This window comes from Hesperophylax consimilis, chromosome 3 (assembly GCF_061612785.1).
Source record: "Hesperophylax consimilis isolate HC1 chromosome 3, BYU_Hcon_1.0, whole genome shotgun sequence".
Classification (NCBI taxonomy): domain Eukaryota; kingdom Metazoa; phylum Arthropoda; class Insecta; order Trichoptera; family Limnephilidae; genus Hesperophylax; species Hesperophylax consimilis.
Genome location: NC_142838.1, coordinates 16,636,434 through 16,653,891, shown reverse-complemented (window position 1 = coordinate 16,653,891; position 17,458 = coordinate 16,636,434). Strand labels below are relative to the sequence as shown.

At 33.9% G+C, this 17,458-nt stretch overlaps 1 protein-coding gene across 2 annotated transcripts in view; it reads left to right on the top strand.

The window, feature by feature from the left end:
- The window catches only part of LOC149425031 (lachesin-like), a 267,174-nt gene that overhangs the window by 200,894 nt on the left and 48,822 nt on the right, over positions 1-17,458 (top strand). For both annotated transcript variants that reach the window (XM_089650917.1, XM_089650918.1), the window contains exons 3-4: positions 3,031-3,134; positions 17,027-17,234. In XM_089650917.1, coding sequence (XP_089507043.1) covers positions 3,031-3,134; positions 17,027-17,234 — 312 coding nt within the window. The remainder of the gene's footprint in view (positions 1-3,030; positions 3,135-17,026; positions 17,235-17,458) is intronic.

The window sequence follows — 17,458 nt, the reverse complement described above, 5'->3', positions numbered from 1 at the left end:
AATTGAATATATCTCCCAAGTAAAAATAAATCCTGCCGACGGGAATTGAACCAGCACCTTCTGATGTCCGGTCAGGTGCTCTGGACCACTGAGCTACGTCGGCTTATTTCCAACACAATTCAATATGTACTAGTATGCATAAGAAACCTTGTCTTATAAACATTAGTTTGTCACTAACAAATATTATATTTGTCGATCTCGCATTTCAAATTCAGAATTAGCATTATCATCTTGCAACTAATGGGAAAAATCCAATGTTAAATATAGTGTTTGTACATAAATAATTACGTAAAAATATATTTAAATTCGACGTTCAGGCGTGACTCGCTCTCTAGCTGAGATTTATTGTCTCAGTTGTTAGAGTTGATGAAACAAAATAAAATGTGATCAAATTTAATCAATAACTGTCGAGTTCCGTGTTGGGTAAATTGGCTTTTAAAACTCCATAGCTCATGTGGATGTGACGTTGTGAGTCGAAAATAATAACGTTGACTTGTTGCGCAAATTTTACGGTGGTATAGATTTTTCCTTGCTTCAAATATCAAACAAACAAATGGATTTCCTGCTTTATGGTGATGAAAAAAAAATCATTAAGATTAATATGCTTTTAAACAAACTACTCGCTACAGAAAAATGTTGTCAAAAAGCAAATACTTATGAGGTATTTTGATCGTAAATGAACACCCTTTATTCAGATTATTTTCATAAAAATAAATCTTCGCCTTACCCGTGACCCGGCCTAGCCTGGGATATAAAAAAAGTGAACCATAAATCAACACATGGACAGGTATGGCCCATGCCTTACCTGCTCCTTTGTGATATATAACTCTTTAATATCCGTTAAAGCGTTAAATAATATAAGACGTGAGAGGCCGGACTCTCGTCATACGGCCTTAGATATTCTATGAACACTTTTTTGATGAGTGTAAAAGCGATATGGACAACAAATAAAATGATTATTTGGTTCATCTTTTTTCTTTTAGGAATTCAGAAACCATAAAGCACGTCATGCGTTCACCTATGTTCTATTTGCATTATTTATTGAATCAATTTAACAACCATTGTCACAATATACAATACAGGTCTAGTCAACTGGAAGTGTCTCCATTATTTAAAATAAATAAATATTTTGTATTCCTCAATCAATCTTAAATAAATGGACGGATAAAAAAGATATATATACACAAAAAAAAAAAAAAAAATACACATATATATTTTTTTTTCATCGATAAATAAGAATAAAAAAAACATACTATTGTATTAAATGGTATGGTGTTGATATATACGGTGACTAGTAGTTGGTACGAAATACTGAAACCAAGTATTGAAGTATATACATTAAAAAAAAATTGTTCAACCTAAAAATGGAAGTAAGTGATTATCGATATATCTACTTTTATCAGTTATTGTCGTTTCCAGATAGATAAATATACAATTTCAAAGGGCATGCAAAAAAATTCTAGAAATTAAAAGTATAATTTTTGACTGTAGTTAAAACCATACGTGATTATTCGATAGATGACAAAAATTGATATTAGTTCAACAACACAGTTGAATAACATAAAAAATATTAAGGACTTATTATTATTGTTAATGAGCATTTTTAGTAAGTGTATCTTAAAAGGTGCAAAGAGGTGTTAATAAAAGTCAAGTATCTGAAAATTAAAAAAAATGACATGTGCAGATGGTTAGAATAATTCCATTAGTTGAACATGAACTGAATTATCAAGGATTATAAATATATTTATTATTTTTTTTACTAAAATAACAAATTTAAGTGTGAATCATTAAATTTTGTAACAATATCAACAAATAAAATCAATGGATAAGGCTTTTGTTATAAATAGACGCAGGTTGTGGTGAGCAACAACATTTCAATCGTTCGACCGGCCGGTGTCTGAGTTTCATCGCATTTGGGTCCCACCCAGCTGTAGTGTGTTGAATTCCTCGACTAGCTAAGTCCTCCATCACAACACAAGCCACATTTTCCGCTGTGGTAGTAGGAGATTTTCAAATATTGTCTGGTTTTTCGTAACCCTGGAATGTTTGTTTGTCTTTCTTTAAATAAATAAATAAATGGGCTGGTGTTGCAATTTCAACGACACGAAACTATTTAAATGCAACACAAACTTTAAATTCAAAACCGTTGGTACAAAATGAATGATTGGTAAATTTAATATGGGACTTGTTGCATTTATAATCGTAGTTACGCAAGAGTTGATTTCAAACATTATGCAAAGTTAGTTTCAACTGAATTTCGGATTGGGCTTTTGTTGCTATAAAGAGCTTAGTTTTTATATATTTTTTATTTATCAAAATAAAGTTTTTTTACATGCATTTTCTACATCTGTCTCACTAGGGTACACATGTGTCGAGACAGACGTATAAGTTATTAGTGTCATGTACCTTTGATGTACAAATGTAGTTAGGAAAATGCATTCTCAGACTATAAAAATATTACCAATTTTTTATTTCGGCTACTGGCATTATACCTAGCTCCCTTATTCAAAATTTAGGCGTATTAGATCTGTTAAAGAATTTATATTTAAAAAATGCAAAAATAAGTCATTTTAAATACATGTAGGATTACGATTTTTTTTAAATATTTATATTGAGGGATCAGTAGGATTTATAAGTCCAGCTAGAAGTTATACCGAGCCGAACCTTTTGATATGAAAATATCTGGAGTCGGTGAATTATTTTCATATGATTTGACTGTTGTTCTTGTATGGTTTTGTATCTATTATGCTTATATAATACACTTGTATAATGTGGATTGACTAGATGATCATTTGTGGAAAAGTGTGTGGAAGGGTTTAGTTTTTCCTGTGGGGAAAATTTAACCCGGACATAAAGTCGGAATATAAAAAATATCGCATCACCTAAATCCCTGCATATTTGCATAACATGTATTTTTTCGGAATATGTAATATTAAAAAAGTCTTTTTTTTTCAATATTATTGCCGTATAAAAATATTGATCATCTTCTACACAAAGACATGTTTCTTACAGTTGTGTATTTTCTTTCAGTGATTGAAGACCCCGAGTTTACGGATGTCATCGAGAATATCACCGTGCCCGCAGGACGCAGCGTTAAATTGGCGTGTTCCGTCAAAAACCTGGGATCATACAAGGTTAGCATAACATCTTCCATAATGAACGTATTTAAATTATCTTCTGAAACACAATCGTATGTTTCAAACGTGTCGAGTAAACGTCTTAATAATTCTCTGAATTCAACCGATTTAATTATTTAATATTGGCATTATTTCACAAAAAGTTCGGACGGGACGATTTGAAGATTTCTTTCAACTAGAATATACAATTATTGTATCTAGTTGTTATATTAGACTTTGAGTCCAATATATTATTCTGTATTCTTTCAGAGTCGAAATGTATTTTTCTATAATTAATGTAATTGACGAATTTCATAATTTTCCATTCTATCATACATCGCTCGACGACCGTGTTGGAGTAGTTAAGTTAACGTACGACCTCTAGTCGTACGTTTGAATCCCGGCGTGTTAAAAATAATTGTATTTTATCAATGTTATGTGTTAATTCATATAAAAAAATTATTCATTATACTTTTTGTGGCACGTTCCAGAATGGTATATATTCCCAGTATCACCATGGAAAAGACCATCACTCGTCCAAATTTTCTTTAAATTGCTTTGACCATCTTTGGTGATCAGGTGTGAGCAGCCAGGTATTGCCAACCTTCGTCCTACCCATCTCCTTCCCTTCTTCACCGCATTTAGCTTTACAACATACTTGGGACAGTTGGTCGTTGTGCATCGATCAATATTTACTTCTACAAATCGATATAAAATAATATGAGTTCAAATCTGCTTGTGCTCTCAAAAAATAACATAATAATCAGCATTATGTCGCGTGAAAAATTAAATTTAAAATTTGCTTTCTGTTTTATTTTTAAACCCTTAAATCTCCCCAAACGTCCATTTAATAAGATAATGAAGGGTATAAATATAAAAAAAAAAAATAACTGAATAAAATCATCATGGCGGCAATCAGAATAACTTCACGGTCATTACCCTAAACGCTTGTAATATTTAAAACCATCTGTTTTAGCATTTGGCGGGCAAGGAAAGGGTAGAGACGGGCGCACCGGGTAGATGGGGTATGAGCGGGGACCCGCGGCAGAGTGGGGCAAGACAAAGGGGGTAAAGGCGGACGGGACGCGACGGGACGCAATCTGCGTTTTGAAATGTTGGGAATGTAATTTACACTGGTCCTTATCTGCCATCTCCTCGAGGGGATGAAAGGGGACGGAGGAATGTTACGTGACGCTATAAAAGACAAACAACTCCCCAGGTTTTATCTCTCCTCACAATAACTTGAGAGATCACTAAATGAAGCAAGCATAAAAGTGTAATGCGCGAATGAGACGTTGATGTTTCTGATTTTTCAATTTACGTGGCTTTGGATTGAGGGCGGCTACAACTTTTCTGTGCACTTCTAATAAAAAATTCTTTCGACTAAAAATAGTATCCTAACCAAACAATGTAACGTGTTCTATTACACGTAAATGAACTGTAAATCAAATCCACAAACAAATGACAGTGTAAAACTCATTCAATTAGTTTTGAAAAATCAATGGGAAAAGTGCAATGAAAGAACAGCCTACCTTGAATTCCCAAGAATCCCGGCAATAGGGCTCTCGACGAACTTGCACGGTTCACGGGGTGAAAAGTCTTCCAAAACGAGATAATCTTTAATATGATTTTGATATTTGCAAACAGAGCACAAATCATGTGAATAATACGACGAGGAAACGACGATTTCACCTTCTTTTTCCATTCTTAATTAATTAAAATTTCCATTCTTGATTTGAAAAACTCTTATAACTTTAATAAGCACCTTTATTAAACTTACTTAATAACTCTCTTAACCATGCTAAATATATATTTTCAACCCGATTTTTTTTTAATTACATGATTCAGTACTTAATTTATTTTTAATTTCCTAATATTACTTTATTTTTAATTTCTTAATGTCAGTTTAAATATTATTTATTTACTTAATGTCAGTTTAAATATTATCTATTTATTTATTTACCATGATTTAACCTGGGTTAATTTTTTCACATTAAATAAATAAGAATAGTTACGAAATTTCCACAAAAAGCCATGACGATTTGCAAAAAAATATCTCTAAAAAATCAGACAAGACGCCAAACTCTTCAGTGATATTGACATCTTTCGTTGGACCGCAATTTGAAAAAATGTTTTTTTTTTAGTTACTAATATTTTAGACATAGTTCCAATTTTGACTGAAAAAATAAATTTTTATGAATAATGAAATGTAACCATGCACCTATTAGTTTATATACGTAAAATGTTATATCTCAATATACTCAATTCAATTATACTCAATATACAATAAAAAAGAGAGTATATAATAAATTTTTTAAATGACGCAAACTGATATCATGTTGAACAACAGCATCTTTATATAATTTTCTCACACAAAACATCAATAACATAACCCTGTTTGTTAAAAGATTAATATTTATAATATTTGTTCAGGTTAATTCTACAAATTAACCACTGCCTCAAATACCCCGATTAATGGCGTGTTTTTTTAATGGAATAATTAATCAAGCCGGAGTATTTCTTATTCATTAAGATATTCACCCCTTCATCTCACCACATCTTCTCATTTAACCTTTCCCTATCTAACTTCCACCTTCTGCCTTCTTCTGCTATAGATTCCATCACCTACTCCTCTCCCCGGGAACCTTTCAATTCACTTTCAACATTTCTGGTTTACTAATTAGTAAATTGAGATGCAAACAGACTTACCCTCAGAAATCAATGGTTTCTTTGGCATAATAACAACCCACTGGCAATTTAATTATGTAATAAAAACGTTAAAAAAAATTTTTTTTTTACAAAAATATAAAAAAAGACGTCAATTTTTCACCGAATGGAGTGGGCAAAGGGCGGAGATGGGAAAGAAGAAGGTTGGTAAGTACTTGGGTATTGAGATCTAGTTTCTAAATATGTATTAAGCCATTTCAGCCAAAGTTTTATTTCTAAATGGTGGTCTTTTACCAAAAAAAAGGAAATTATTTGCATGTCCGATCCAAGGATCTTAACTGCTCGGTCACGATCACAAAGTTCTGATAAAGTGCCTACATCGTATTTCATGCACATTCTGCAATTCGAAGTTGAGGAAGTAGGAATTTCGTTCGATTGACAAGGAATTTGTACAAATCCAATTATAAACACATTCATTGTCTTCAAAAGTAAATAAATTGAATAAAAAGATAACTAAAAATATATGATTCCACTTAAAAAAATTACTGTGCGCTCTTTTTAAAAAACTTCCCGCTCCACAAAAACGAACATCAATATATTAAAAATTACAACAATTTGACCCATCTCCGCTTCCAGGTTTCTGGTTCCCCGACCCGGGTCCTTGTCTTAGCGGGCCGGGCCCCGGGCCACTTGGCGCCCCTGGCCGGGCCATTTTCCGCCCCACAGCGCAGCAACCTCATTTTCCCGGCCGTTGGTTCCGCACCCCGCCCGGCGAATTTTCGCACCCCTGCTGTCAGTGTCGATCCGCCCCCGTCGCGGAAGTATTGTTCCTCATTTGATTATGGGTGTTTGATAAATTTTAAGACGTGGAGTTATTTTATTTTGAGATGTTTACGCATACAAGCAATAATGGTTCAAACATGCGAATGAAGATTATAGATTATAAACGGGTTCACACAATTTTTTGTACCTTTTTTCGATTCTTTCCATTTTGAAACAAAACAGTGTGACAATTTGTCTTTTTTTACGGTACGGGACAGATATATAAAATATTAGGAAAATGAAGTTACAAGCTGGAAAAATTTTTCCATGTCCATATACCAAATGAAACAACGATTTATCCGAAGCAATACGCTTATGTACAAACGTGAATCAAAGTACGTTTAAAATAACAAAAATATGATCATCATTTGATATTATCGCAACGAAAATGACTTTAAATATGTAATATGCATTAATGAAGGAAATAGTAGCAAGGATTTTAACGCGAAAACATTTCTTAACCAACTACTTATATTATTAAATTGAAAGGATAATGAGATGGAAGATTTATGAAAAACGTCGCACAGGATGGCTTCAATCATAACTGGTACAACTAAGTCCGCTGAATTATTTGAATGATTATTACAAATCATTGCAAAAATTTTAAACAACGTAATTAATATTAATTTTTATTTTTTTTTAAGATATTAAAAAATACTACATTCTGTCTCCAATATTTTTCCTGTTTTTTTAAATCTATTTCAGACATCTTTCTCGCTCTTACTCATCAAAATACTAAAAGCTAATATGGATGCTATTTCGTCCCTCTTTTACTTCTGTCCAGACGTTCAACCCTAAATTAAAAGCAGCAATTTTTCTCCCAGGAATTAGGGGCAAGATTTTTGAGGCCGTAAATGACTTGCACACCTTGTACTTTAAGCCCAGGCTATCCATTAAGAATATTATTTGGTCCTTAATTTTAAAGTAATAATCTGTTTACTGAGAATGAGAAATTTATGCAGCGGAGTGGAAATTATGACGCAGACGGATTTAAATTATTTTTTGAGTTTCACAAAATGTAGGAAGTTGTATATTTTGCTAGTAAATCTCCACGAAGCAACCCTTCTGAAGGTATTTATATTTATTATTCCTTGGTGCTTATTTTCATTTAATTTTCACCATTATTAATAATAATAGAAAAGGGCCATCTTTTTGCCTGACGCGAGATTAATTTCTTTGGAGAATCTGAAAAAAAACTAAAACAAAACAATCGAGAGTTTGCATGATCAATTATTTCTTTTGAGATAGATAAAAAAAATATTTAAATAACTCTAATCTTATTTTGTAGCTCTTTGACGCTTATAATAATAATAAATCTATTTTTCAAATTAAGTCCATTCAAAGCAAACTCAGACTTTTATTAATTCTTTTGTTGGAGAATTTTATAGATAATTTGATAGAAAATTCGATAGAAAATTTAAGCATTATAATAGTTTGCAGAAAACCTTTGATGTGCTATTTGAAAAAATATTAAAAGTAAAATTTTATTTCAATGTATGTACCTTATTGTTGAATATCATATTATGATCTACGAGTAGCAGCATTGATCCCTGGTGAACGTGCGTGAAACTCGACGCACACGAGCCGAACACCCGGTCACAGGTTGTAAGAAGGGGTCGTTTCCTTGACTCGTTTTTGTGTAAGTCTGCTCGTATGCGGAACGAGTTACCGGCATCTATTTTTCTTCTTTCATATAATCCGGACCTCTTCAAGACCCGCATTAATAAAGCCCCTCCCACAGCTCCTACCTTAATCCTCCCAACGCTGCCCAACCAAGTGGCACCATATTTCCTCTGCCTTTACAATGTACAGACAGTGGCTCTTGTGAGGTTTCACTTTTTTTAAATGTCCAAAAAAGATGTTACAAATCTTATGGTTCTACAATTTGAACTAGTGAACATAGTGTGTGTTGTAATGTTTTTAAAATCAAAGTCAATCCTATGTACGCGGTAACCTCTTTTTGGACAGCTCCGTATATAATACGTATTTTTATATATTATTTTTTTTAATACCGCACATGAGTCCCTGCTCAACTTCTCCCAAGAATCTGTAGCCAGTGAGACTATGGCTTCCCCAATTGGGTTATGTTGAGAGGCTGAAGGTAGTGTGGAAAGAAATACGTGGGGAAGATGACGGTGGAGAAGCCATTGGCTATTAAAATATGGTCACCAAACACGACTAAATGCATTTCAAGCAACATTTCAATTCTGAATATTGATTTTACACCTGGGCGATACATATAGTATCTTCCATTCTGGAACGAGCCGCAAATATACCTTATTTTGTTTAAATGATTAATATGTGAAATAACACAAATCAATCAAATAAAATTAACTTGCACACGCCGGGATTTGAACCCGTGACCTTCGGATCGCTAGTTGATAGGCTTACCTCTCGACCATAGAGATATCGGGATCCACATAGAATTTTTTTGCTTAACACGATCAATATTTGTATACCTACGATTCCTTACAGATTTGCAAATAATATGATTGCTATTAAAGAAGAAATGATATTTTGGGTCGATACTTAATCGTCAATTCAACATAACCATATATCTCTGATGGATATGTCACAAAACTATACACCTTCAATGTGAGGCTGCTGAGTTCATGTCCTAGATGCGACCATATATTTTTCTGATTTCTGATGACTGAATAGAAACATGCGTTAACATGCTCACAATCAGTAATAAAGCAGCTTAGTTTACCTACAATCATTTCGACAATACTTTAAATATATTCCGTAATAAACACGTAACATTTTTACATAAAAGTAAAATCATAATTACGTAAAACAATGACAACTGTCAAATAGTGTGTCCCAAACTAGACGAAAATCGGTAACAAAAATAGAGCAAGTCCTATAATTTATTCGAATCGAATCAATATTGAAAGAAGATCTGTACGGAAAGCACTCATTACGAGGAGGAGAGTTAGTATCTACAATCTACGTTTGTAATAACTTATAACCATTGAAAAATTCATTTCCTACTTCATAGTACTAAATCTGCTGTCTACATACAGTGCCGGATTAACCGATAAGTTGAAAAAACTACCGCTCAGAGTGCATTTGCTATTTAGCTTTATCAAAATCCTTTGCGTTAAATTTCTGTCCTGCTTTAGAGTGGCATCTAAATATAAGTTGTATATTGCAGATAGCAATTTTATGTTCGGTTGAATTTGAACAGACTCAATAAAATCACAGGATATTTTAATCGTAGGATTCATTTTATTTCTAATATTTTAAATATGTACATAGTCATCTATGTCCTAATAAAATCCTTTTACAAGTATTATTTTTAATCGATTTTCTAGAATAAATCAAAAACATATTTTAGTAATTCAAGTTAACATTTGTTTTTGTTGTCTTCTGGTAATTTGCCAAACATTGATCCAAACCTCAACGAATTTATATCAGGTTTTTTTTACGAAGGGGAGTTATTTCATTTTTTTTACCTCGACTGATGCGTTTGTGTGGTAGGTTTTCAATTTTTCGATCTGTGAAGATCAAAATATTTTTATCAAATTTACCTCAGGATTGCTCATTAAAAAGCCAAATAGGTCAGAAATTTACCATTCAAATGAACACCGTTGGTAAAAGTCAAAAAACAACATTCAGATGTAAATCTATCAAAAATGTAAGCAAAAGAAAAGCACGTGTCAAATATAAAAAAGAATTATTAAAAGAAAATAATTATGGTACCTACTTTCCTGTCTAATTTAATACTTAAATCATTTTTAAATTTAATGCACTATGAATTATAAATAATAAATAAGTAGGAATATTTCACAGCACGCGACTGACAACCGAAATTAGTATGTCCTACTACATGCTTCTCTTAGCATTGTATGCAGAGACTGATCAACTAAAGTAGAAATAAATTATGTTTTGGTTTAAAAAAATCGTAAATTTGAATCAATTTACCAGATAGCTTTACGAATCCTGTGTAGATTGCAAATCATTAATAAATCAATTGAAAAGGTTGCAACAAAGTTTAACAAAAAAATTTGTCACAAATTTTCCAGACGGCTTAAATTTCCAAAAAAATATATATCCGGTCCTGTCTACATAATAGACATACTCTCTGCTACTGACGACCTCCAGTAGTCTCTCTCCGTCGACAAATGTTTTGTTTGATTTATAAATTTCTTTTGATCTCTGAACAAAGCACGCTAGAGTGCCTTCCAATTGACACTTCGACCCCGTCTTTTTTTGAGAAAATTACTTTATGTAAATTTACATCTACACTCAAAAGATAGATCGCGGTTCTAGATTATTTTAACAAGATATCCTTTTGAGGCCTTGCGGGAAAGGGGTGCATTTTTTTAAAAATTTTATGAGAGATTTACAAGACTTCAGACATAATTTTTTTTAACATTAAAAAAAAAGAATGTGAATGATTTTTGACAATAAATCAGTAGCGTTCATAGATTATAATGTACAAATTATTGTTGATTGTAAAAGTTGTGTAGATGAATTATTGTACAATTTTTTAATAGAAAATATATAATAATGCGTACAATGCGGTGAAGATTACTGACCAGAAATGTTCATTGCAAAGTTGGTTGATGACTGATTTCCACGTACAAAACGGTGGAGATTACTGGCCAGAAATGTTCATTGCAAAGTTGGTTGAGTTTAGTTCTTATGCTTGCCTCATATTGTGGTTATAATTCCATTGATGTATTATATTTAGATAAAGCAACAAAAATGGTTCAACTTTACCTCCAATTGACGTCCAACCCTCCTTATTTTTTAACTAAAACTTCCGAATCAGCTATACGCGCACCGCTTGTGTTATGGTGGAACACGTTTCAACGAGATATTAAAACATAATAGCGCCTCTTATTGCATAACTAGACAAATATATAAATATAATAAAAATAAATAACATATGTGCACAGCGGTTTTGTTACGTTTGTAATATTACTATCCCACATAGTGATTTAAAACCCACAAAGCCAATGATAAGAATTGACTTTGGCTTGATTTTAAAATGGTAACGATTAGTATTTGACGTTTCCAGGTAAACTTCATTTACGCAGAAAAATGATCATGTTAAAAAAGATAGCATGCCAATTTTCTGATAAAATATTAGTAATTCAGAATATATAGAGAACGTGTGTTCTTTACCTAATAAATATCAAGACGTAATGCGACTTGCCAATGAGACCTGCCGTCCCGTTTTTAACAGGGAAACAAATAATTTGACAAGATTTTTAATAAGTTAACAGAATTTTACATTAGTAAGTTTTCTCCATACACCATCCAGTCTTCAATCTTTCAAAACAAACAAACAGAGGGAATCATAATAACGTATGCATGTACTCGTGCAACTTTGAAGGGAGGCAGTCTTTTCAGAAAAGTTGTGACTTAGGATTATCTTGGTAGTTTAAAAACGAATATCCGTTAAAAGTGGCAATGGAGAGCGGCCACGTACAAACAGTTCCGTCTTATGAGATATTCCTCATGAATATTATTCCGCGAATATATGATAGCTCCGAGAACATATCTTACCATGTGTCATATCTCCCCAGTCCCTCCCTATCGGCGCTGTGTAACGTCCCGATTTGCATGAAGCTCTGGGAACAGCCTCCCTTCCCCTGAGATATTCCTATCCGAGAACACTTTTAAAGATATTATAGATTCGTGACGCTCCCGTCGCGAGATAAATGAAGTAGTAACCGTTCGCAGTTATAATGTGGAGCGACTAGCCGGAGACAATAATATTTGGGGGTGATCTATGGAGACAGTCGATGAGAATACGTGTGCGGAATGGCAAAAGAACTGGGAACAGAGAACTGAGAACTGGATACTGGGAAGAGAGAGTAATGCGGGTGAAGAATACCTTCCCCAGACGCAGAAGGGAGTCTATCTCTTCTCCGTCCGTCGCTTGAGGGGACCATTTATTCTGCGAGGGCTATGTTCGCTTCAGACGTTAAGACAAAGGACTTTTTTGATGGAGGAAACGAATCAGTAAACATTCCGGTCTTCAATATCACTCTTTGAATTTATGAATGTTTAAAATGAACAAATTGGTTTTTCCTCTCCTTTGAATACCCAATGTTATGTTTTTAGACGTATTTTTTATGAATTCCAAATATTTGAGCATTGCCCTAGATGATTATCAGATGAAATATGGTTACTTTTGTACAATATTATGTAAAATTAACATAATCCCAATTTCCTTCTTCAAATTTATTCACTCGAAATAAAATATATATTTTTTAATATGCTCACAAACTATGAGCAAAACGGAAAAGAATTTTCCTTTCACTCCCTTCCTCTCTCATCTTTTTCCGCGTGTTATTATTACTACATTATACAAATGAGAAAATAATATCTAATCATTGAAGAAGATAATACTGATACGTCTAAAAAAACGTGAAACAGAATAAGATACAAAAAAATATATCGGTCGCAACTGGAAATGGAACCCACAATCTGTTTCTTACCGAGAAAACGTCTATAACCACTCTACCGTTGAGCCTTGTTCTGTTATATGTTTCGTTTAAATTTATTAGTGTTATCAATAACGTGATAACTATCATCTTCTTCGGTGATTAAATATTACGTTGATAGGGGTAAATTAAAAGAAATGATTACAATAAATTTATTAAATACTAAACATATTTGTTAGGTGTATGGAGCTAACTTACTGATATAAAACATTGCTAATTTATTGAAAATCTTGCCAAATTATTTGTATTCCTTGTTGAAAAGGAGTCTGCAGGCCTCTAACGAATGCATTGACAGATTTCCTAAAAACTATAAGTGAAACACGAATGTGTTATGAAGATGTCAGAACGCGTAGTCATAAAAATTACAATATTTTCGCATTTCGTCGTTATATTTATTAGAGTAAGCGCAGCGGAATACGTGTTCCGATATATTCTGATTTTACTGATATTTTGTTGGGAAATCGCGTGCCATCATGTTTTAACAGGATTTTAATAAACCATCGGTACTAATTTTTTATCTGTGTCGGTACTTAAGTTACAAAGAAAAAAAAAATAAATGCTTTGGTTAGATTAAGTAAGGTTACCAAGATCCATAGAATATTCTAGGAACCTTGGGTTTAAGTTCCAACACAGCTATTTCAAAAATTCTGAATTTATATATACACTAGCCTAGAAGTCTAGTAACTACTAGGTGCTCTTGTTATTCTGAAAGTATTGATTGATTTAGTTCTACCTTTTTGTACGAGTATATCGCATGAGTTGATCACCGTCACAGCGTTAGATGTTGTCGTTACCTATTACCGTTCAATTGACCAGATTTCAATTACGATAGTACCATGTGTTATCGTCTTGCTCCAGGTAGTGCGGTATGTCATAAATCCAGGGTTGCCCTCAGCGTGTGCCGTGATTATCCCTAATGACGTAGATAGCATTAGCGGCCCAGGGCTGCCACCGAGTTGCCTAACGCAACTTATTAAATTATTTCGTGTTTGCGGGTCACGCCGGCGCTAACGAACGGCCGCCCTACGGTGGCTTTATTGGATAAAAACTGTTGGGATGTGATTATTGCGGGATTATTTTCGCGTCTAATAATGGAATAAAACTGTTACGCAGAACGTGAGGGAATTCAGTTTCATGTTCACATTTACTTCGTTTTATCGTTATCTATCAACACCTACGCGATCGGATAATTTGTTTTGCTTTGTCGTCGTAGGATATCTTTAGTACTAAACTATCTTAAGGTGTTGTTTGAGAATTGTATAGAAAAACATTCATAGAGACAAAATAATAGAAGACTATTTGTGAGACGATGTATAAATGTGAACGAAGCGAGGAGTATGTGTCAAGATAGAGGTGGCGGTCTAACCTCTATTTCCCTAGCCGTTTCCCTGGCTTAGTGGTGAGTTAGTTAGTTTTTAGTTAACATTCATTTGGATTATGTGGAAGTTAGCATGCGAGTATTTATTTATTGGCTTTTAGTTGGCATTAATAATTAAATTGACAGCCTCCGCGGTCGAGAGGTTGCGGTCGGCTTTTAATCCCGACGTGTGTAAGAAAATTTTATGTGATTGATTTGTGTTAATTCCCAATTTAATAATTAAAAATAACATAAGGCCTATTTGTGGTACGTTCCTGAGTGGAAGGTACTCACAGTATCGCCCTGATATAAGACCACCATTCAGAATTGAAATTTTGATTAATTAATTAATGGTTTTATTTTGGTAACCAGATCTGAATATCCAGGTACTAGGTACCCTAAGTCCTCATCTCTTCTTTCCTCTTCCCCATCTCCTACCCCTTCCCACTATCTTTAGCCTCACAACATACTACCATTGGGGTGCGATAGTATCACTGGCTCCACGTGGTTAGGAGCAGTTGGGATTGTTATCGTTTATAGGTAACGTGTAAGGAAATTAATCATATTAAAAAAATGCTAAAACACTTTTCTTTTGTTTAATCTTGGAAATCAAAGTTCACCATCCTAATTTTTTAATGTTAGATAGTACAGGTGTTCTTCTTCCCTTCCTTCCCTTTGTTAAATGTTACCATAAAAAATAATATTTAGCACATTTCTGCAAAGAGTTTAATAAAATACGAAATTAATATTCGAATAAAATGGTTTACCGACCTTTGACTTATTAGGTACTGACAGTAGGAGATCCACCGAATTCCCGTCTTGTTATAAGTAACAAATGGATGATCCTTCAACGCGCACTTCATAGACTCTATTTATTTAATCAAACAAGGCTACATTTAAGTAATAACGTCTCCAGATCGAATGTCACTCAACAGTAGGAATTAGTAACATGCAGATATGTATATGTAAGTATTTGGATGGTGGATTTCTATTTATACATTAGCGAACAATTATGAAATGTCAAATAAAGTACATAAAAGCATCAATTATGTAAATTTGAAAGAAAACATAACAATGATCAAAAGTCGCGTGTGTTGGATTAGGGACGAGGATGAAACCACCCCTTTAAGGCGATGCCATACGTAGTAATGCAAAATCATCATTGGTTTGAAAATTTGGTCGCCTAGAAATGTTTCAGATGCTTTAATTAAATACTGCGACTAGAATACATCTTGGCCTTTAAAGGCCTATGAAAACTACTTTAAAGTTCACAACGTCCTACTTACGAACCCATTTTTGGTTATGATTTCATTTTATAATGTGGCAAATTAAGTTATTTATAAAATTATTGGAAAAAAAAAATTTATGCCTGAACATTCACAAAACAAAATAAAAGGCACTTTTTGCCCATGTTTTTTTCTTGCATAAATCAAGACAGGCGGATGGTGTTAAGCGGGAATTTAAACCTTATCGCCATCTACGTAAGGGTTGTTATTGATAGCGGCTCAATTTAAAATATTACACGACGTAGTGCATCGCCTTAAGAGGGAGGATTAAGACATAAAAATACAATAGTTCGTCAAGTGAACAGTCAAAATACTTACAAATGAATATCTATTTTTTGTTAGTAATGGAATTACTAAAACTTTGCAATACCTAAAGAAGTATAAAGAAATTCTTTTTTTGATTTAAATAGCGCACAAAAGTCCCTGTTTTTAATATTGTTTATTTTAATATTTTCAAATATTATTTGATTATGTGGGTCTCACTGGATGCTTTGCCCGTGCTGGGCCTCTATTTTACAATTTGATAAATATAGTGTATTTATTTATTACATATTTTTTAAATATAAATTCCGCCCAGAGTCGGAACTGCTCCTAATCATCTGGAGCCAGTGAGACTATAGCATCCCCAAATGAGATATGTTGTGAGGCTGAAGGTAGTTGGGAGGGGAAGGAGATGGAAACGAGGATGTTGGGGAAGTACCTGGCAATTCAAACCTGTCCACCAAACACGGCTAATGCTATTTCAAACAACTATTACAATTGCACCAAGGCGCTACTGAGAGTACCTTGCATTTTGGAACGTGCCGCAAATATAGTTTAAATGATTAAATTGTGAAATGACACAAAGTAATCAAATAAAATTTACCTGCGCAGGCCGGGATTCTAACCCGAGACCTTCGGATCGCTAATCGAGGGCCTTACCCCTCGACCATGGAGGCGGTCAAATCCTATTAATAATATTAAAAAAAAACATTGGTACAAGTTGAGATGTAGTAGAGGCACACGCAGTTGGAACACTAGTAAGATAGATTTTCTTCATATTTTCATCATCACAATGGCCAGCCACTTAGGGGACAAGGAGGGCATCTGCCACTTCCCTCAACTATTTTAAGGACCGAATGGGATAAGTTCTCATTTAAGGAGTCTGATTTTTGTTGTGTAATTGTAGCGGCTCTTCAAACATTTACTTACCCCGACTATGCACAGCTCGACATAATAAATATACCTACCAAGACTTTTCTCTATTTCTACCAAAGCTATGTTTGTTCTAGGTTATTGAGTCTAGAGATCTAACCGGGTGTCTATTTTCCCCAGGTGGCGTGGATGCACTTCGAGCAGTCGGCCATCCTGACGGTTCACAACCACGTGATCACGCGCAACCCGCGCATCAGCGTGACGCACGACAAGCACCGCACGTGGTTCCTGCACATCTCCTCGGTGCACGAGGAGGACAAAGGCCGCTACATGTGCCAGATCAACACGGCCACAGCAAAGACGCAGTTCGGATACCTGCATGTTGTCGGTGAGTCTAGCTTTTCTTTAGACTTTCTTCTCGTGACCCTCAACAAGGATTTCATGTCATATTTATTTACTAACGAACAATGTCCAATTACAACACATTACATATTACACGAAGTTAATACAAGAAGGAATGTTATGACAAAAATAGAGCACATAAACAATAAAGATAGTGTCAAGTCAATACAGGAACAAGGTTTTGACGGAGTTAACAATTTCTGCCACATC